A 23354-nucleotide genomic window follows, 5' to 3' on the forward strand; every position below is an offset into this window, starting at 1 on the left:
TCATTCTTGACGACCACATTCCAATTCTAAGAAGTATAAATAATTGGTGCTTCGAGGAAGATTATTTGTAAGGCTCATATATATATGCTTTTCTATAGGTGCATAGAAACTTGTAATGTTATAAAATAAGTTTCATTATGAAAGCAAAGAAATTATAATAATATGTTAAAACATATAAATTATATATATAAACATCATTTTTAAATACTATATTTTAAGAATTTCCGATTTAATCTTTAGCAACTACTGTGACCAGTAGGAACATAGTTAAATAAAATTTGAAAATCAAGTAGCCAATCATTGGAAGTCAGGAAGATATATATTAACAATGATTGGATTATCTGCATCAATTATGAATGTTTTATCCAATCGTTATAAACTTTTGACAAGAATATTCTATTGTAGAAGAATTTGTGTTTGTGATTGGAAAACGAATTAGGACTAGTTTACATATTTTGTTAGCGCCAACAATGTAATCATGATTGAGAACTAGATAATTTCGTAAAGGCTAAATTTAATGGATCGTCACTCAGTTGCTGTCATTTCTGATAATCGGCATACGATATGCCAACTCACCTACTATTATGTATTTATGAATTTTATCATAAAAGTATTAGAATTTGTGACAGAGTATTAATTTATCATGAGCTAGAGTGACGCTTTATATATTTAAACTTATTAACAAGGGAACACACACTTTGTCATGATGGCAAATACACTCGTCGCAAATAGTCAAGATAATACCTCGAAATTCTTAGAATCCCTTCAAGCCGACTTGAAGGTTCTTGCTTCTGAAAGTAAGAAAAAGTATCCTCAAATAAAAGAGGTCAGTTACAATTACTTATATTCTTTTACTATACTTTTCTATTGCGTTACTTTGAATAAATGTAGGTTAAGTTTCAAGATCTAACGTTAGAGTTATATATTATACTAATAAGTATAATGTTATATTTGTTTTTAATAGAACTAATTATATATTATAAGTATTTTATATATATTATCTTTAATATAATAAAAAATATATATTAATTTCAAATCATTTTTGTTAGTCATGTGAGGAAGGAATAACAAAAATAAGGACTGCTATGAGTACACCAGGAGGTCCAATATATTATATTGTAAATCAAATCTTATATCCTTTAGTTCAAGGTTGTGAAAGTAAAGATATAAAAATCATTAAAGTTAGTATTTTTTCTGATAGTTTTGTTATTATAATTACAAGATATAAATGTTATATTATCATGATATAATTTTATTTATATATCATTAAAAATTAATAATATCATTAAATTGTTTCAGTTTTGTTTAGGTATAATGCAACGATTAATAACTCAGCAAGCTATAGATCAGAAAGGTGCTCGTTATATTACAGATACATTATGGATGCTTATGGAAACAGGAACTGAAGAAGTTAAAGTTTTACAGACTGTAACTCTTCTCCTTACTAGTAATACTATTGTCCATGGAGATACACTTGCAAGGGTAATTAGGAATATATTAAGTTATAAAAATAAAATGCACATAATAAAATTTTATCTATTATTATCAATTGAAATTTTTACTTGCAGAATCTGGTTCTTTGCTTTAGATTGCATTTTACCAAGGATTGTACAACAATAAACACAGCAGGTGCAACAGTAAGACAACTGGTATCATTAGTATTTGAACGAGTAGTTGCAGAAGATGAACAGATGCTTGATCATCCAGAAGTTGAAGAAGTTAATTTAGAGGAATTGAAAACTCCAACGAATCAAGCACCGAAAGGTCTTGGGCCTTGTGCTGCTGATGCATATTTAATGTTTCAGGTAATTTAATTAATCTTTTCTTCATACATAAGAAGAGAATTAATAAGTCATTTCTTTGAAGGATTTAGTACAATTGGTAAATGCTGATCAACCATATTGGCTCATAGGTATTACTGAAATGACAAGAACATTTGGTTTAGAATTACTAGAATCTGTTTTAACCAACTTTTCATCTGTATTTTTTAAGGTATTTAAAAAAATGTTACTTAAATTAATTTAAACAAAGTAAAATATTTGTAGAGTAATTTTCTTTTTTATTATTCAGCATCCTGAATTTAGTTTCCTACTAAAAGAAAGAGTGTGTGCACTTGTAATAAAACTATTTTCTCCCAATATTAAATATCGTAATTCTGTGCCAGCTTCAATACAACAAGCAACGCCACTCGATAAACCGTATTTTCCGATCAGTATGCGTTTGTTGAGAGTTGTATCTATCCTTATACAAAAGTACCATTCTCTCTTAGTAAGTATAAAAAAAGAGTATACATTTTTTCATGTTGATATAAAAATAATTTGGTACTTGTAATAAGTATTATTTAATTTTAGGTAACAGAGTGCGAGATATTCTTATCTTTAATTGTTAAATTTTTGGATCCAGACAAGCCTACTTGGCAAAGAGCTTTAGCATTGGAAGTATTGCATAAAATGACAGTACAAGCTGATCTTTTAACAAATTTTTGTGAATGCTATGATTTGAAACCACATGCAACAAATATTTTTCAGGACATTGTAAATAGTTTAGGTGCCTATGTACATAGTCTTTTTGTTAATCCTCAAATGATAGGACAAACTGGAACAGGTAATTACACTAAAAATCTACCAATAAAATAATAGATGAATGTGCATAATATATATTTATTTTATATAGCAACAAATACACCAATACCACAAGGTACTGGCTCTCCAATCTTCACAGGTATGCCTGTTGGTCCTGGTATATCTCCACAACCTGGATTTTATTCACGTGGTATTTGGTTACCAGTAGTAGCATCATTTACAAGTGGACATACCAAATCTATTTAGTAAGAATTATAAAATTGTATAATATCTAATTTATAATTTGGCATTGCTCTGATTTTCAATTTTATTATTGCCACCACTGTTGTTATTACTGCTTTTGCTGCTATAAATCTAATAATGTAATAGTAGTAGAAGCAGCAGTACTGGTGTTTATAATAATAGTAATTATATATTATTAATATTATTGTTGATAATATTGAACTCTTATAAACATGATCGGTGTGATTTACATAATTATAAGTGTAGAAAAATATGTGTTTCAGTTTGGAAATGCTTGATAAAGTTGAACCACCACAAATACCAATTGGTTATGGAATTAGTGTAGCTTATGCATGTCTATTAGATATAATACGATCGATTGCTCTTGCAATTAATGGCACAAGAGAAGAAAATGCTGAAAGTCATTATAAACCGACTGAATTTGAACAAAAATTGCATGTACAACTGATCACTTCCAGTTGGTGTGGTTTACTGGCAGCATTAAGTCCATTGATCGATGCAAGGTACTCTTTCATAGCATATTATTTTTACAATTATTCATATTCTCCTGATAGTTTAATAAATATCATAAAACATTTTCAGTACTGATGAATCTGCTACAGAAAATGTTTTAAAAGCAATTCAAACATATGCAGCTCTATGTGGTCAACTGGATTTGCAAAGTCCTCGTGATGCATATATTACTGCAATATGTAAAGGTTCTTTACCACCTCATTATGCCTTAACAGTACTGTATAATGCACCTCAAGGTATACCATGTGCACGCACACAAGAATCGAATCAATATAATTTATCTATGGGTGAGCCAGATCATCGACATCAAGTTGTTGCTGTTGGAACTCCTTTACCAACAGCTTCTTTACCTGTTGGTATGTAAATATTCTTAAAACTTAATTTCTTACATATGAATATAAAAAAAGCATTCATATGTAAAAAAAACTCGGTAAACATTTCGAATAACTATAATGTGAAATGGTGCAACATACTCTTACGTTTATTATACGTTAATCAAGCATGTTGCACTATTATATAATCACTAAGTATAAAATACAAATATTAAATACAATAACTATACTTAGGTGCACATCAAGGTCCTGTTATGTTAACTGCAAAAAATCTTCAATGTATGCGTGCATTATTGTCACTGGCACATTGTCATGGCAGTATACTTGGTAGTGCTTGGCATTTAGTACTAACCACTCTTCAACATCTTGTTTGGATACTTGGTTTGAAACCATCTACTGGTGGATCTTTGAAAGCTGGAAGATCTGCTGCTGATCCCAATGCAGTATTAACTAATGCTGTAATGGCAGATCTACCTGTACTTAGTGCTATGTTAAGCAGATTATTTGAAAGTAGTCAGCATCTTGATGATGTGGCTTTACACCATTTAATAGACGCTCTTTGTAAATTGAGTCACGAAGCAATGGAATTAGCATATTCAAATAGAGTATGTTCTAAATACTTTTAAAAATTGTTTGCTTTTATTTGTAGATATTTAAATCTATTTATAACATTTGATTTTTTAGGAACCATCACTTTTTGCTGTAGCTAAACTCTTAGAAACTGGTTTAGTAAATTTGTCACGTGTAGAAGTTTTATGGAGACCACTTACAAATCATTTATTAGAAGTATGTCAACATCCACATATTCGTATGAGAGAATGGGGTGTTGAAGCAATAACATACCTTGTCAAAATGGCATTACAATACAAATATCCACAACCATTGCGTGACAACCAAGTAAGTATTTTTTTAGTTATTAATTATCATTAATAGTTATTAATTATAAAAAAATAATCTAAATGCAAAAATAATCTAAATATTGATTGGTGAATAGAAATAAATTTTTCAATTTTGTTCTTGTAGAAGTTGCAGACATTACTTTTAGGGCCATTGTCAGAATTATCTTCAGTGCATCATGGAGATGTCCGACAGCGACAATTAGAATGTGTCTTGCAAATACTTCACGGTGCTGGAGAAACACTTTTTCATGGTTGGCCACTAGTCCTTGATATCATAGGAGCAGTGTCTGATCATCATGGGTAATTGTAGATCAGAAATTTATATTGTAAAATTATATTTAATGGTTTTTACATAATAATAATATTTATTTTAATAATAAATACTTAATCTCAAAATTTTTGTTTGTAGTGAAGCCTTAGTACGCATTGCTTTTCAATGTCTTCAACTAGTAGTAACTGATTTCTTACCAGTAATGCCATGGAGATGTCTCCCTCAATGTGTTGATACAGCAGCAAAGTTTGGGTCACAAACACAAGAATTAAATATATCACTTACAGCTGTTGGCCTAATGGTGAGAACATAATTTAGTTTATATATGTATATGTAGTTGGGGAAAAAAAAAAACCTTATTTGCTTTATACAAGTACTAAAAAATTAATTTGTATAGAGTTATTTATAAATTTTAGTGGAATATAAGTGATTATTTCTACCAAAATCAAGAAAAACTATGTATCTCTTTACGTGGAGATTCATCATCTGTATTTCCTGATTTTCCTGGTACAACAAATATTCCACCATTTGATAAACTATGGATGTGTCTTTATGCAAGATTAGGTAATTCAGTTTTCTTTGCATAACTTGTACATTATTACTACAAATTATTATTTAAATTTATTTTTTCAATTTCTTTCTATCAGGTGATCTATGCGTGGATTCTCGTCCTGCCGTACGTAAATCAGCTAGTCAAACTTTATTTTCTACAATTTCTGCACATGGTAGTCTTTTACATCAGCCAACATGGCAGGCAGTGCTTTGGCAAGTCCTCTTTCCATTATTAGGTAAAGTAAGAAGTTTATCTAATTCAGCAAGCAATGAAAAGGTCGATACTGGTGGAAATATACTTATTCATCACAGTAGAAATACAGCACAAAAACAATGGGCAGAAACACAGGTGTGTGTTTAATATAAAAACATAGAAGATTTGACATTTGAAATTTTTAAAATGAAAATATACTAATTTTATAGGTTTTAACATTAAGTGGTGTTGCAAGAGTTTTTAATACAAAACGCCAACTCCTACAATTATTAGGTGATTTTCCTAGAGCTTGGTCATTACTTCTTGAATTTATAGAAAATTCTGCATTGAGTAAAAATAACGAGGTATGCACCTGTGTAATATGTACAATATAATTAGATATATTAATATATAAACTTTAACTAAATAAAAATATGTATAAATCTTTTATAGGTATCCTTAGCAGCATTAAAATCATTTCAAGAAATTTTATATTTACAAAAAGGATGTGATAATAATGAAATAACGCATTCAGCTGATTCGGAAGCACTTTGGATAGTAGCATGGCGTGTTTGGCTTAATATCGGTACAGAAAGTACTACACCTCCGCAAGAAAATGAAACGGAACCTTATGTTCCTTCACAAGCTTTTTTGACTGCTCTTGTTCACATATTTCCGGCTGTCTTTCAACATATTAGAAAAAAGTATGTAATTCGTTATAATTTACAAAATTTTATTTCTGTCGTGTATAGATATGTGTTCATATTTTTACTCTTTTTTATTGTAGATTTACAGGGACTGACTTAGATAAATTATGTGTTGTATTAAAAAATGTAGTCGCAGTTCCAGTACATGGCGAATCAACGCCTTACATTCTACCCACTGTACCAGATGTTGTTCTCACACATTTACAAGATGGTGTACTACATTCCATGGAGCTTCTTCAAAAGGTGCAATATTATTTTACTAGATACCTTAGTTGGTTTGTTCTTCTTGGATATCTAAAAAATAATCAATTATATAGGAAGCGTTAAATGGACCTGAAAACCTGAGAACAATGATAGTTTTAATATTTCTTCAATTATTAAGTTTCTCAAAGCTTGCTTGTGAAGCTCCTACTTATGGTAGAATACCAACTAAACACATCTCACAAATTAGAGGTGTATCTGTACGTATTTGCATCTTTAATTATTGTTTAAACAGTTTATGGTAAGCGATGTTTAAGCATCTTTATTTATTTAGGCTGACTGGGTGATTATGAATTATGTTCCCTTTGGAGAAAAAGCATTATCCATGGTTGTAAACTTATATCAAAAGACTGCGCACGAAATGGCTGTAATTGATGGACAAGTATTAAAACACATAATAGAAGCTCTTCATGTGCCTCTCTCCATGAAATATGCATGCCCTTCTTCAACAACATGGAAGTTAGCTGTTACAAGTTTATTAGCTGTTTTGCATACCGGTTTACCATTAGCACGCAAATATCCGGAGCATTTTCAAAGCATGTGGCCTGAACTTGCAAGCACATTGGATGACTTTCTATTTCCAAAAAGGTATAATTTTTTATCTATATTCCTCATTTTTTTGTTTATACAAAATATTTTATAGAATTGAAATTTCAATATTTTTATATTATTTTCAGTGTAATAAATGTAGAACGTGGAGCTGAAGAAATTCAAGCAGATGAAGCAGTCGATTGTCAAGTAATGGAGTTACTTAGAGATGAAGTATTACCACATTCACAGTACATACCTCACCAATTTATTTTGCGAGTTGTTATGCTTCTAAATAAAGGATCTATACACTCTGCAACTACAGTGAATATTGGTAATACTCTAAATTTATTATTGTTATATATTTGATTATAAGAAATGATTTATTATTTAACAATACATTTCCAATTTCCTTTATATTACTATATTAATTTCCAAAATATTAACAATTAGGATATGTATCAAAATTTACATTTAATAAAAATAAATGTTGTATATCGTTGTAGAAAGTAGCGGCGAAGCGAAGTTAAGAGAAGAATTTGCAAAGACATGTTTTGAAACATTATTGCAATTTTCTTTATTGGATGGATTGAATAACGAATTAGAGCCAGATTCTAATAAAACTTTGGAAAATGATGAAGGCGGAGTCGCAGGTCGTTTAGCAGTTACTGCACTTTTACATAGATTTCAAGAAGTTTTACGGAGATTTATTGAAAATGAAAGGCGCAGTGGAAAATGTCCATTACCTAGGTAAAAGTATCATATTTTAGAAAAACATTAAATACTTATAATTGCATACTTGAACATATATCAAATAATATCTGACAACTATTAAACAATGTATAATATAAAAATATCCTTATATATTTAAAATACTTTGTTATGGTGTCTTTTTCTAGGTACAGATTATCTGAAATATCATTTGTTTTAAAGGCTGTTGCTACACTTGTAATATCACTTAAAAAAGCTCCCCCTAATAAAGGTATAAAATGTTAAATATATCATTTATTCGTATAAATACAATAAATCTAGAAAATATTGTTACATATAAATTTAAAAAATATTATATTTCAGTCGATCGATCCGTATGGGAACAATTAATCGGATTATACCCATGCTTGGTAGAATGTACAATTGCATCTGCTTCAGGTCAAGTAACTCGCTCTTTACGTGAAGCTTTATTACAATATCACGATTTGTTAAAACCACCCTTAAATAATACCCCAACTTCAACTGGTGTTTGACCACTGTATTCATTTCTGTTGAAATGTAATATTGACACGTCATACTACAAAGTAATCAAATATCGTAAATACGCGAAACATATTTAATGTAATTTTATTTGTATATTATGGACATTTACCTAGAGCACGACAATTAGATAATTATCTTATCACATCGATTTACGAAATCAATGCATATATGTTTTGTAGTATAAAGGGATAACTGACAACGGGAGTTCAAATTTGTATAAATTTTTTAGCAAAACGCGTCTATACATAATGCTTGGCAATCAAAAATAAGCTAATATGAATTTTTTAATCAAATTCATATAATCATAGTAGTACCTGCAATCGCAAATATTATGCACATATAACATAAATAATTTTATAATTGTGCTAACAGATAAATCATATTATGTTGTCATATTTTTTTGCAAATTTTATTTAATTTTAAGAAAATATTTTAACGAAAATGTTGCAAATCAAAGAACGTTTATTTAAAATAAAACAAATTTTTGTTTTCATATTAAGTATTCATAAAGATCAATAGATATCATGCATCTTGTAATATAATTTATGATCAATGTCGAATTGCATATATAGATATTATTATATACAAATATACACATGGATATGTGTGTCAGTGATTATAAAAGTGGTTAGATACTATTAGTACGGAAAAAGTCGAGTTACATACATATTTTATTTTATTTTATATTAATGATTGAAAGACTTTAATTAAAAAAAAAAAAGAACATGAGTTAGACTACTTTAATAACCACTGGACATATATACATACATACACTTGCATATATACATGCTATATAGATGCACGCATATACTTATACACATATTTTTTAATCGTGTATATATTTGCAGTTCATGGTCTCATGGCTGGCTTTTTCAAATCAATAGTGTAAATATGAGACACTAGGCAATTATGTCTGTGTATTATCTACAAGACTATTTTATAAAATGTATGACGTTAATACCTAATATAGTTACTTTTATGTAATATCATAAGCATAAGTTGTAAATAAACTCATGCAAATTCAATAAATATCATAGGCATTAATATATAACTTTATCCTATATATTACATATGTGCTCATGCATGTTTTTTTCATAGAGGTATTAATAATTAAAAACTTTTATAAGAGACACAATTCAAAATGCCATTTTTATTTAATGATGTATACACTCATGTTATAATGATAATATTTATATAGATTATGACACAATAGACAATACACAAATGATTATTCCAGCAGATAAAAACAAATATTTGATGTGCCCTTTTCTTTGATATTGCATTATGATACTGCATGTCTAAAGTTACATTGGTCATAAATATAGTATCATCACTATAAAACAGAGCATATTTTATTACACTGTTAATAAAAATACCAACTCCGAATAGAACTATTGCTTTTGATATTTATATAATAAATATTTTGCTGATAATAAGAATTATAAAAAGTGTTCATTGTATGTACTGTAAAAGTTTAACAAATTATTTTAAAATCTTACCATTTTTAAAGTAGTTTTATTATACTTTTTTTATTTAAAAATATACTCTGTTTAGAATTTGCAGCATGTATTACTTGTGATTCAATAAACGATAAAATATATTGTAAATATAATCAAAAAAGAAAAATATATTTAACAAAGATCCGGGCATAAAAAAAGGACTAATATATTTACTTATATATATACGAATTGTACCGTTCACGATTTACTGAATTATAGCGAATAGATCGCAATTTTATATCAGACTCTGAAACATATAGATGCATATAGTAATTTTATCTTAATAACTATAATCGCAAGCTAACAATAAGCAATTTTTTCCCATGTATTAAGATAAAATTTATTTGCTGACAGTTGAGTGTGATATACATAGTGTGCAGCATACACAGATGCACATTCACATGCATACACAGTCAGTGTGAAGTTACTTTTGCTAAAAAATGTATTTTACGTACACGTACTGTTTAATAGCGAGTAAGAGAAATTTAAGAGATTAACTATTTTCCAAAGCAGCTTCTAAAATATTATAATGACGTACTTGTAATTGTTTCTAACTAAGAAAATAAATACAATTCATCGTATATCGTGGAACGAGTGGATAATTTTCTAATTTCAAGCTTTCTATATATTATATCAAAGTTCAGTAGTTAAATCTACAAGTTTAGTGACACGAAGAAATTACAATAAGTAAAGCCAGCTATACACATTGATTTATGGATGTTTGCATAGATACGTTTTTATATGATATAATAATATTGACATCTTCCCCTTGATTTTATTGACATTAAGTAATCTGGTCATTCATTATTCTCCTTTTCTTACATAATAAAATGTGTTATATTTAAAGGCAAGATTACATCGAGTTTAATATGTTGAGAGTGCAATAAAGAAGAATGATATATGAAGTGCTTATGTAAATATTTTCTTTTATATACTTGCACAAAAATTCTTGAAATTTTATTAATAGATATTGCCGAAACATTGCTTATTTTAAAATAGAATCAAGAATTTTATCATATATGGAAATCAGAATAGACATCATAAATGTAAGTTATAATCCTGATAAAATTTAGATCTTTTCATATTCTGCACGAAAATACAGTGTTGTGCATGGTGTAATAAAGATAATTTTATCCTATTCATACTAAATGAAATATATATTCATATTTACATTTAAATGCATATAAAATATATAGATTACAAGTTATCATTTAAACAAATATAGTATTCTATAAAAAATATACGGAAAGCATATGTAATATATATATTTTGTTTTTTTCATTAATAACAATAGTAAGACAGTTGTATATTATAAATAAAAATTTATAAAGAAGAATCAAAGCTATCACTGATTTTAAGAGATGCATATATTGCGACGCCATTATACAAAGAAAATGTGATTATTTTAAGCATGCTTTTTATTTGTCTTAATTAATAATATTATTGATTCATTAGCTTTAATTTTCTTTTATTTTTAATTATTGTCAGTATTTTAGATTGCAGTTTTATAGATTTTATAATAAATTAGATTATCGATAAAATTAATGTTCCTAAATAAAATTTAAATTATAATTATGTATTATTTTAACGATACAACATAATTGTAATTGATAATTAGTCGATATATTTTTATGTCTTCTATAATAAAAATATACATTTAATATATTTTAATAAATAAACGTGAAATGTTGAATTAATCGAAAAATAGATAAATTATGATATATGATGAATTTCGGATTCTATGAGTGTTTACAAATTTTTTACATTTCTCTGTTCTCAATCTCATTTAACTTTGTCTAAGATACACAAGAAATAAATAATGAATATTTTAATACTGTAAAGTAACATCTAGATGATTTCTTTCGCTATATAATTATTATATGATGTGCCCAGTCTTGTACCTAACAATAACAAATGGCGCGCACAACTACATCATGGAACGCAACATGCTTAGATTACACTTTCCTTATTGTATTGTCTATATTTAATTTTATTGTCATATATTTGTAATTTGTTATATTTTATTGTAGGCATATATAGCCTTATTCACTAATCGATAAAGCTTTTCAGGCGAAAAACCTGAGTAGTTGCGTATTGTCATTATTTTAGATTTGGATAAGAATTACTAACATATAATAAATAATTGCACTCTTTAGCAACAAAGTAATATTTACTTAATAAATTCTGTTAATAATATCTTTAACTTCTTAAAGAATAATTTTAATTGTCTTATAACAAATTATTTATAAAAAGAAATTCAACAAAAATATGGAAATAAATAAATAAAAAAGAAAGAAAAATTTAATAAATACGTTATTCAAATAATTAATTTAACAAAATTTCAATATACTTATTCTAGTGCAGCTAACAAAAATGATCGTAATTAATCATAAATTGCGATGTGTTCGCGCGTGCGTGTGTAATTTTTTTTTGCGAACTCAGTCGTATAGTATTATTGTAATAATATCGAACACGTTTACGCGGCATTTATTAATGAGTGCGAATACACATTTACGTACGATATGTGTAAACGCGCGCGTGCGCATATAACTACAAATTGTTAATTAAATTACTCTTCAGATACAGCGGTATACATTGAATTTGTATAATATATCCATGTAATTAAGCAAGATTTGTATTATGCAGATAATATTGTCGTTTATAAGGCATAATGAAAGCTTTGAATTATTCATTCTCTAAAATCCCATTGCTCTCATTTGTGATGTCAATGTTTATTTATGTTAGTGTTTGACTGCATATGTTGAATATGTAACTAATCGTGTGCCATCAAGATTTTGTATTATTCTTTTTTTTTCTTGTAAGTTTATTATAATAATTTTTAGAGAACAGTCTCAAGAAGTGTATTAGGCACTGACAATATAAGTCATGTCTACTACAAATTATAATTAAAGAATAAAAATGTTGTGAATTTATATATTTCGATAGATACGCATGTATGTGTGTCTGTGTGTGTTGAATATATATCTATATATATGAGCTTGTAAGAAAAAAAAAGAATTCAATTAATAATACCAGAGTATACATCTCTTTTGAAAAAAACGAGCCTCGAGATATTTATATCGAAAAAAAACAGACAATTGCAATGAATTAATTATTTGTACATAAAAATGCATTTTCGTGCGCAATATTATGTTAAAATGATCACAAAAGATAAAAACTTTAGAGATACAGTTCATATGTGGTGGGAAATAAGAAATTAATATATAATTCATTGGAAAAAAATGTATCCTGAGAGTAGGTAATTATTTCTTATACATTCTTGCATTGTCAAATCGTACAAGCTTTGTACATGAATATAATGAGAATTTGCAATTACATTACTTACATGCTTTTTACAAGCTTTGTCTTAAGAATAATTATTGTCTTTTTGCAGTTCAAATACACGCATATAGTGTGTACTGCAATCACTTGGTTTTTAAAAGGATGTACCACAGTAATTTCAATATATATATATAGAGTTAAATATACTATAAATGTAAATATCACTATTTTTTATTGTCCACATATTATGTAAATATCATTAAAGATGCCAAAGAAGTAAGGATTTTTTATTTCACTTGACTATATTTTGTCAGAGTCTAATGTTTTTTGTATTGTCATTATTATTTTTTTTCTTTTTTTTTCCTTTTTTTTTTAATATTTCCATAAGAATCGAATAATAGTTAATTTAGGGATGATAATTGAGAAGATGATAATTAAGGATAATAAAGAAGATAATAATTAAGAAGACAATAATTAGGAAGATGAGAAACGTAAGAATTGCATATATATGATAAGACTTCTTAATAGACAATGCAAGAAAACACAGTTATTACATTTCTATTATATAATGAGAGCTTGATATATTCGACATACTGTTATTGATCTGTGTAATGGATGTCCCATATAAGGATATCACACTTTAATTAGTTTTTGCCATTTACGCGGCGTATATATATATGTATGTATGTATGTATGTATGTATGTATGTATGTATGTATGTATGTATGTATGTATGTATGTATGTATATATGTACGTTTTCAAATATAGGTAATTCCTTTGCTTATTCGAATGTTTTACAATCAGTTAAATATACGAGTATACTGTCAGAGAGAATATACATAAAATCATTCTGAATGAATTTATGTGTATAATAATAATGAATTATGTATATATAAATACATTCAGGATGAATTCATGTAAGAGTAGAAGATAATTTTAACTTTTCAAGTTTTTTACTATGTATCTTAATAAATTCGTCAAACGTATTTGTGTAGATGTATGTGTTTGTGTGCTAATCGCGTTGTGTGTGTCTGTGTATGATGTGCGTGCGTGTGTGCGTTGAATGTGTACGTACGCACATGCGTGAGTGCATATATATGTGTGTGTATATGCATAGATAGATATTAGGAACTGAAATATTGTGTATGTGTGTGTGTGTGTGTGTGTGTACGTGGCGGGCATGCGCGTGTGTGTAAAATATACACACATACATACATGCATGCATACATACACATATACACATACACTTTCCCGGTGATTTCGAAAATATTTTTTAAGATCTTGGACTTCATCCAACTTTGACAAAATCAAACAATTGGGCTATGATACTGCCAAGAATAGTACGAGCGATGATATTGAAACGTACGGCAGTTTTTTCGTCGGCAATTCCCTTGATCTTGAAAATGCTTCATTAACGCAGCATATATTCTGGCAAATAATGATCGCCACGCTGTAAAGAATACATGTCATCAAGTTTTTTACTTTGTAAACGTTTCAATAACTTTCGTTTTCGTACTAACAATATTGCATCGCTCAAAGTATTATTTTTACAAATATTATATTTTTCATATTTCTATTATATCGGCTAAAAAAGAAATAAAATAAAATCATATACAACTTCGTTTTAGTAATTAAGTTATTTGATTAATAGACTAAATAAGCAATCGGTCATAGATGCGTGATTCATATGCATATCGTTGCATACAACTTTGTAATGATAATGGAGAAAAAAAGACTATTTTAACTTACCGACCAAGCCCGGCTAATATCACCTTTCGGATTTCTAAATTGCTGATATCCATCTAACGAGTTTGCAAAGTGTTTCCGCAGCCGTGGTACGTTTTGATAATCGTCTTGGTCGACGTTAGAATAATCCTTGATTGTCGCCGCTTTCGCTGCTGCGATTCTATCGGATTCGTGTTGCTTCTGAAATGAGCAAAACAAAATTAATTAATATTAAAAAACAATTTTAATAGAAAAAGAATCACATTGATTATAAATTCATTTAAACCCTCTTTTTCCTTTATTTTTCTTTTAAGTAAAACTTTAATCTTTACCTCTATCAAAATTTTATATTTGGAGATATACGGTTTTTATTTTTTTTTGTTATTTCTTTCTTTTATTTATTTACTACTTTTTTTTAACAAATAAAATTTGACGTATACAGACCCTTAATTCACGAGCCCTTTCCCCACGAATTAGGTCTCGTAAATGTTGAAAACTACCAGCTTGGGGAACTTGAGATATAGGCGGGGAGGCACCACCACCAATACGGAAACTCGATTGTCGACGTCGGGAAGAGGGTGGATGAAAATTTATTGTCCCATACAAATATGCAACATCTTCGAAGGCCTTAGTTCGGTGTGGCATTTGTTGACTGCTTCGTAGTCTACTTCCTGGTGGTGCTTTATGAACTATTCTTCCATAAACAGGTGGTGCACTACCAGCAGCACGAGTACGAGGTCGATCGGTATAATCTGTAGAAAAAAAACGGGATACTAATAATAATTTTATAATAAAAATTTTTGTTGTAAACAATAGGCGTATAGGCATTATATACGCATGGTGCTATTCTTTTGAAAGAACAAAAAGAAAAACGTATTAAGTGAAATCTTGGTGCTTTGCGACAAAGTACAATGATACTTCCCTTTGAACTCAGTATTAAAAATTTTAGATTTATTTTTTTTCATCGTTAATTTTTTCAGAATCTATTGATGACACGTCTCTGCATTTTGTTTCCGATTATTTTTATAATGAATTTTTTGTATCCTTTACAAACAGATTACATGCCCGTCATTGAACTTTTCTAACAGCTTTTATATAATCCATTACCAACGTTAACGTTCGTTATTTTATAATTAAAAACTTTTTTTTCTATAAACCTTTGTAGTGAAAAAAAGTTCTCAAAAAAAAAAAAGAAATTCGTTATTAACGAATTCACAATGGAAATATTTATATACTTGTTGTTCGTAGGCAACACAAAGCAAAAGCGAAAGAAATAGGGAAAGAGAGAGAGAAAGAGAAAAAGAAAAAGAGAGAGAGAAAAAAGAGAGAGAAAAAGAGAGAAAGAAAAACAAAAAGAGAGAGAAAAAACATAGAGAAATAGAAAGAGGCAACTGCTTTCAATTTGTGTGTGCAAACGAATGAAATGCGTCGTTTATTGCGCAACAAGTAAAAATATCTATGTGCTTCTCGCGTGAGCGCTTGTTATATCGAGTGCAGGCCGAATAATTTCGTGAATTGATTTTCCTTTTGGTGAGAAAGAAAATGTCGAATTTTGAAATAAATTTGAAGAATTTTCAAAGAATCTAAAAGAGAAACGCGATATATCAAATATACGAATTATATCGAGTGGTGCGTCACGAGCTTAATGCGTGCATAGTGGTTTTACTAATGACGTTCGAACACTAGCCTGCTGCTCGATCCAATCGTATGCCTTCCTCCGTTTTCTTGACTAGAAATCAACTAACGTAAATCGAGTTTGAGTAACCCACCCGTTCGTTCGTTCATTATTCATTCATTCATTTCTCTCGATTAGGTTCATTTCTGTAAATGAATCTTACGTTATGTATCATAGGAATATAAACAAAAGTAGAACACTCCTGTCGTAATATACAACTCTTTGACATCATTAAATTTAACCCTTTGCACTCTAGTTAATTCTGTAATATATATGTATCAACCAGCAACTCCAAGACTTCTTTACAGGAGTTTTGTAATTCTTAAATCCTATACAATTGAGTGTATAGGAGTACAAGACTTTATATTATAAAGTACAATTTCGACACCTACAGAGTACAAAGAGCTAATCCTTATCACTCCAACCAATAATAATATTGTCAAGCGCATTTTTTTTGTATTTATATTCACGTATTATTTACTAATAAACAATTATGTTATATAAGAATTATATATCATTTTTCTTCAGCACAAAATTTGTTTAAAGACAAATATGTAATATTCTTGAAGTGATAAGAGTTAAATATTATATGATAATAAATATAAATACTACATATATATATACATATATGTATATATAAGTATATATAAGTTTATGTATATACAAGTTTTCTGCAAGTTTGATAGGTCTCTCACCTCGATAGTCAAGAGGGGGTTGAGGAGGAGCCTGATAATTCTTCCACGCATTATACGCGAAAAAGTCTTGTACGAATGGGAGTTTGTTCATAACTTGGATGGCTCTACTTTGGCGTTTGGTATACCTCCACATCGTGCGTAATTCTTTGCACGTCGGTTCTCTATTATCCGCAGGATTATCACCCATTTCGTTGATCTCCGCGATCTGCGTTGAATCGACATAGTGCGATCTGATGCCCTCGACGAGCAATCTGCTCGACTGAGCCAAAATAAAAGCAATCCATAGAGCCGTCATATACATGTTCTGAAAAATCAATCAAATATCACCACTTGTCTAATACTCCACTCATGCATACATACATATATATATATATATATATATATATATATAAATTCATATTTATATAACATTTTTTCTTGTTTGTATTCCTAATATATACTGGTACAGTTTGATAAAACAAACATGGGAGATCCTATATATATACATATGAATGAAATATTTAACGATATATATATATATATATATATACATTACGTATGGCATTGTATATGTAAGAAAAATAAAGTTTTATACTATTTTAATCCACTTTTAGAGAGCTTCAGAAATTTGTTACAATGATACGATATTGATTACAATGATAAACTTCTTTTTTCTTCTTCTGTTTTCTTTTTTATATCAATTTTTTTTTATGATCGATTATAAAAAACGAAGAGCAGTCATCTACGAAGCTCAAAGACTGATCAAAAGCTTATTTTTTCTATTTATTATTAAACAGCTTTAGCTTTTATACATGAATAGTTTGATTTTTACAAGCGACTAGAAGTTACACGTTCGGACTCCGTAATATCGTTTTCATACCGATCTAATAACTTAAGTCCTCTTCGCTTCTGACCTCCGTCTCTGATTAATGATTACTCTATTTGTCTTGATTGTAGATATGTTGTAAGATATGCAGCGTCAACCGAACAAATCTGTAACAAAAGTGATGTAAGTGAGAAGGATGATTGAGTTTGAAGAAAAATTAAAGAAAATAATAAAAATTGTATAATTAAATAAATCTTTGCACGGTTTCTATATTAATGATTTATAAAACAAAGCAAAAAAAAATTATTAAAGTATCTTCGAAAAAGAAGAAGTATAATGAAAATTATAAATGTACTAAAATAATAAATTTGTTAAAATGGGAATATTAATGAACGGGCTTGTCTCAGAATAGAATATAAAAATGATTAATAAGAAAATTTTAAATATAATAACGAGAAATTTAGTCTTTTCCGTGGATCAATACCGCATAGTACCTGTGGAACTATGCACTTAAGAAGAGAGAGTATTCGATTACGTAGGATCGAGAGATAAAATAAATTTAAGTTAATGGTCTGAGCGTTTATTATAAGCTTAGAGAGAATGTCTCTTTTATTGATACATTATTAGAACTAGACGAAGCAGACATTGTTTAATAACGTAAACTTGAGCAAAATAAATTTGGATTCATATATTTTATTAAATATAAGGAGAAATTAACGAAGAGAAAGAAAAAAGAAAGAGATAAAAAAAAAGAGAAATTCATGAATTATTAATATGAATATTTATCATAAGTTCATTAATTAATTCAATTAAAATATTACTTTAACGTTTTAATAAAATTGATATAATTTTTTATATCATATTGACCTATTTTCTTCGCAATTTAATTGTGCTATTAATATGTTAATAGGATCATCAATTTGGTTGCATATTTAATCAAGAATATTCAATCTACGTCAAATAAATTATTAATCGAAATCACGAAAAATTCGTGGAACGATAACTTGTTGCGAACCGAATATAGAACGCCATAAATGAATCAGCATTTCTTTTGCGATATTACCTAAAGCATTTTATAAAACCGCACAAAATGGATGCTACTGAAACAAAGAAAGACTATTAATTCGTATTGAAGTATGTATTTCAAAAATAGAAAAAAAAAAGAAACAAAGAAATAAAAGAAAAAAGAGGAGAAAAGATAACAAATTTCGATAAAGACGAATGCACAATAAATTCCATAAAGAAATAAAGAAAATAATCAATGCAGTCGTCAATCTCTACTTCGAAAGATCCTTACATGCTAGTGATTAGGAACACAAATTTATATATTTCATAATTTTTGCTAATGTCATGATCGAAACGATATGGAACGAAAAAAATGACAATATTTATTACAAAAGAATTATATCGAAAGAATCAACGAGAAGAGAAAAGAAAAGAAAAGAAAAAAAAAGAAAAGGAAAGGAAAGGAAAGAAAAGAAATTTGAGAAGAGAAGAAAATTAATGAAGAAAGAAAGAAGACGTACGAGAAATAGAGAGAGATAGAGATAGAGAGAGAGAGAGAGAGTGAGAGAAAGAGAAAGACAAGGGTCGTGAAAGAGTGAGGGAGGTAGGAAATATCGTACCGGTGAATGAACGAGACTTGAACGAGGTTGAATTCACTAACCTGCCTGTCCGCAGAGTCCGGAAACCAAGTAGCAACTGACGATGAGAGGTGGCAGTGCTGAAGCGAGCATACGCGCTTCCACCACCTCCGGTACCATCATGCCACCCTCCACTACCTCACCCTTTGGGATACGACCGCCTCCACACTTGCGGAATCCTTTTACTCTTTCTCTCTCTCTCTCTCTCTCTCTCTCTCTCTCCCTTTCTGTCCCTACCCCCACGCGCTGAACAACCACTACAAATTCAAGTTTTCCTCTTTTACTATCACCCTTCTAGTTCTCTCCCTTCCTTCAACTCTGCCATCTCTCTATTCCTTTTATTTCATTCAGCCCTTTCTCAGACTACCGACTCTTATTCACCCCTCCTATTTCTCCTCTTTCTCCCTATCAATCTATCTCTGTCTTTCCGTCCCCTTCCCCGACCCGCCCTTTCTTCTTTCTCCTCCCTTTTCTTTCGTCATACCATCAACGAATTTTCCCCCAAAAATCTTCCCTCAAATCTAGCGGAAAACTGATACTCCCTCTCATCAGTGATGTAAATAACATTTCGAAGATCCTTCCCCTTGCTCTAAGAACACATTTTAAGTCAACGGAAAAATCGATCTTGATTCATTAGAAATGTCGAGTTTAATTTAACTTTAATTAGACTTTAAATAGATTTAATACGATTTCGTTTGGATTCCAATTGATTTTCGGTCCGATCTAATACGAAAAAGACAAGAAATAGATTAAACCGAAATCGCTTGATTGCGTTGTATTCCATACGAGTGATCCCCCATTGACATTTAATTGCGCGATTGAACGTGATTCGATGAAAAACGAGAAGACAATAATAGAAAATATCTTTTAATTTATCGCTACGTTATTCAAAGAAATCGAACAATTTCTCTTGGAGACGTAAAAGAAAAAAAGAAATAAGGAAAGAAAAGATCGAAATTCTTTATATTCTATGATTGCGTTTTTGCCCAAATGACGTAACTATGAAAAAGAGAGAGAGACTGGGTGATGGAGAAAAAGAGAGAAAAAGATTTTTCTCTTCGTAAATATGATTGAATAGAATTCCTTTTTCCTATTTTATTCGTGCGAGAACGATTGGAAAAGCTAAATGGCGAAGTAACTGAAAAAAGAAAAAATTAGAAAAAAAGAGAGAAAGAGATGATAAAATGAGAATATGACAGAAGATTGAAAAATCTGATTCTCGTTCGTAACACGATCAATGTATAACGGCGATCTCGATAAATTAGAATGGAATGGAACTGTCAATACATATCACCGATGGGGAAAAAGGAAAAAGCAAAGCAGAGATATATATATATACATATATATATACACACAGCTAATACAATTGCATTTCTCGCTATACATGGCTATTGAAAAGGAATTTTTCTACATGAGAGAGAATTAATTACGACGCTCTTTTGTTTTATTCCTTCTAACTATTTTTAATTATTAATTACTACGAAGCAAGGTAATACAATCGCGATTGATGTGACAATAAAGAATTTAAAAATTAATATTGTCTGATATCGTGGTTAGGATGAATGGAGAAAAAAGAAAAAAAAAAGAAAGAAAAAAGGAAAAACAAAAAAAGAAAACGGAATGACCTTTACCAAACTAATAAATTCTAGTTCCAACAGACCCTCTTCTTTACCACATATCTCCGCATGCAAATAATTTCAACGACCACCCACGCTCGAAAGACCCACACGAATATACTTTTCCACCAAAAATGCTTGCCTTCGTCTTACGCACGCGCGCGTGTATGTATGTGTGTACGATGTATGTATGAGATGAGATCTTCCTTTCAGTTAGTACTATTTTCAAAGCAATTGATTCGAGACAGCGAGGTCATCAAAATAACGAACGTCGTTGCCACATTATCGTAACATCTGTCGATCTATCGATATACAATTCATTTGCATAGAAAGGATCGCTTCCATTGTTCCTATTGATCATTCCAATGAATTCTTATCTTTGTAGATTTTCCACATTTTCCATATCCTTGAGAAAGAAGAAACAGCTAAGCGTAGAGATACAATTTCCAACTATATTCAAAATTGAACAAGAAATATCAAGTAAAAGGTATTGTTAAGAGCGTGGGTAGAATAAAAAAAAAGTATGAATGAAAATCCCAGAGAAAAAGAGTGAGAGAGAGAGAGAGAGAGAGAGAAATAGAGAAGGGTGAGGAAAGAGGGATGAGGGCGATGATTGGGAGAGGGAAACTAATTTCACGTGTATGATATATCGATGATAATTGTGTGCGAAAAGCAAAGTGTTCATGAATGAAGTGTAATGCAGCTGAATAGGTCGATAGAGCAACTCCCCGCGTAGCCGTGCGGAGATCAGCCGCAGGCGTAGTAATCAATACAGGGGGGACGGGGTAGACATGGCGCTGTGGGAACGGGAACGGGAACGAGAACGGCCAAGTCCATTCAGAGAAGCTGTAGGCCTTACTATTGATTGTGTGGGTGGCGAAAGGGGTATCCCCACCCTTGGACCATTCAGCAATAGCACTGGGGTAGCGAGGGTTGGTAAGGGAAGGGAGTCGAACACACCGTCAGGGATAGTCGGGGTGACGAAGCGTAGGTGGTTGGAACGAAGGTGAATATCTCGCTCTCGCGATTTTTAAGCTACCATCAATAAAGCTCTCGTTACTTATTACGTTGAAATTTCTCACTTTTTCACTCTTTCTCTCTCTCTTTCTCCCTCTTTCTCTTTGCTATCATTCTTACTTGATTTAACGAAACTTACAGAAAATTAGGGTACTCGAAAGAACGTTTTAAAAAGAGATCTATCCAATGATCCGTCCATCTTTTACTGTACTCCCCTTGAATTTTCTATAGTCAGCAAATATACGTATACGTGTATGTGTATATATATATGTATGTATGTATGTATGTATATGTGTATATATGTATATTGTCGGATACCAGTGTTCCTTTTGATACTCGAGTTATCACGCCGTATCCTTCTTACTGGTCGTCTACCATGGTCGTCAAATATAATTCAGTGAGATATACCAAATTAAGGGATACCTACGCAATTAACTGGATGATATATATTCGCGTTACGTCATTCCTCATGATAGGATTTAATAGAGAGTATGAACATTTCTGACCTCGATCTCATTCTTTCAAATCGTCTTTATCATTTCTCCTCTAGAGATCTATATTACCGACTGATGTTCTTCGATATATCACTGCTTTTAATGACTTTATATAAAATATTTATTATCAGATAACGTCGATTGAAAATTATGAAATGAATTTATTATATAAACTTAGATACGAACCTCTGTATTAAAATCATGTAATTACAGAATGTAATGAATGGTGTGTTAACCATAATCGATCGGTTGTTCGATAGTATTTTCAATGTGTGGTATTATCCAAATTATATCTGAAGTAATATCGATCACCTGGGTCTCAACATATAAAGATTCTTACGTACGTAGGTCCTATTCTGAATTAACGAAAAACCTAAACATATAAGATACACGTTTCTTATTGTTTCACAAGATTCAGACATTAATGTAGAAAAGTTACTAAGAACAAACTAAATAATAGACTTATCTTTCTAAATCGGCCTTAACATATATTTATATGAAAATTCAAGGGTCTTATTCATCTAATCAAGTACTTACTTTTTGTTTTTATAATCGATTTATATAAAA

General features: G+C 29.8%; 2 protein-coding genes and 1 long non-coding RNA gene across 4 annotated transcripts; 1 reads left to right on the forward strand and 2 right to left on the reverse strand.

Moving 5' to 3' along the window:
• Positions 1-505: 505 nt before the first annotated feature.
• LOC127066125 (protein MON2 homolog) lies at positions 506-10415 on the forward strand. Of its 2 annotated transcripts, none has more exons than XM_050999473.1 (25): positions 506-826; positions 1050-1181; positions 1300-1482; positions 1569-1805; positions 1867-1992; positions 2071-2268; positions 2352-2604; positions 2674-2827; positions 3089-3328; positions 3408-3694; positions 3905-4275; positions 4355-4567; positions 4694-4869; positions 4979-5141; positions 5257-5404; positions 5488-5741; positions 5816-5950; positions 6039-6289; positions 6373-6535; positions 6610-6753; positions 6828-7141; positions 7231-7415; positions 7588-7831; positions 7981-8063; positions 8156-10415. In XM_050999473.1, exons 1-25 carry the CDS (start codon positions 704-706, stop codon positions 8323-8325), a joined length of 4947 nt encoding a protein of 1648 aa, XP_050855430.1. In that variant the 5' UTR covers positions 506-703; the 3' UTR covers positions 8326-10415. The 2 variants fall into 2 exon arrangements, with proteins under 2 accessions (XP_050855430.1, XP_050855431.1); XM_050999474.1 differs by having other exon boundaries at positions 7987-8063.
• Positions 10416-12117: 1702 nt separating this feature from the next.
• LOC127066139 (uncharacterized) lies at positions 12118-17516 on the reverse strand. Its single transcript, XM_050999502.1, has 4 exons — positions 17213-17516; positions 15287-15594; positions 14867-15043; positions 12118-14567 (listed from the first exon to the last, which is right to left on the reverse strand). The coding sequence occupies exons 1-4, from the start codon at positions 17511-17513 to the stop codon at positions 14529-14531; spliced, it is 825 nt and encodes a 274-aa protein (XP_050855459.1). The 5' UTR covers positions 17514-17516; the 3' UTR covers positions 12118-14528.
• Positions 17517-18071: 555 nt separating this feature from the next.
• On the reverse strand, positions 18072-23311 carry LOC127066152 (uncharacterized). Its single transcript, XR_007782288.1, has 5 exons — positions 22974-23311; positions 22800-22893; positions 22433-22716; positions 19684-21726; positions 18072-18184 (listed from the first exon to the last, which is right to left on the reverse strand). It is a non-coding gene; the product is annotated as an uncharacterized LOC127066152 (long non-coding RNA).
• Between the last annotated feature and the right edge of the window lie 43 nt (positions 23312-23354).

Source organism: Vespula vulgaris, chromosome 9, assembly GCF_905475345.1.
Source record: "Vespula vulgaris chromosome 9, iyVesVulg1.1, whole genome shotgun sequence".
NCBI classification, from domain to species: domain Eukaryota; kingdom Metazoa; phylum Arthropoda; class Insecta; order Hymenoptera; family Vespidae; genus Vespula; species Vespula vulgaris.

Excerpts from the sequence above, each read along its gene's own strand:
- LOC127066139 (XM_050999502.1), bottom strand. The coding sequence starts at position 17,513 with ATGTATATGACGGCTCTATGGATTGCTTTTATTTTGGCTCAGTCGAGC. Across the intron at positions 15,595-17,212 it reads ACCCCCTCTTGACTATCGAG|ATTATACCGATCGACCTCGT; the intron begins GTGAGAGACCTA and ends TTTTTTCTACAG. Across the intron at positions 14,568-14,866 it reads ATATTAGCCGGGCTTGGTCG|CGTGGCGATCATTATTTGCC; the intron begins GTAAGTTAAAAT and ends TATTCTTTACAG.
- LOC127066125 (XM_050999473.1), top strand. The coding sequence starts at position 704 with ATGATGGCAAATACACTCGTCGCAAATAGTCAAGATAATACCTCGAAA. Across the intron at positions 827-1,049 it reads AGTATCCTCAAATAAAAGAG|TCATGTGAGGAAGGAATAAC; the intron begins GTCAGTTACAAT and ends CATTTTTGTTAG. Across the intron at positions 3,695-3,904 it reads AACAGCTTCTTTACCTGTTG|GTGCACATCAAGGTCCTGTT; the intron begins GTATGTAAATAT and ends AACTATACTTAG.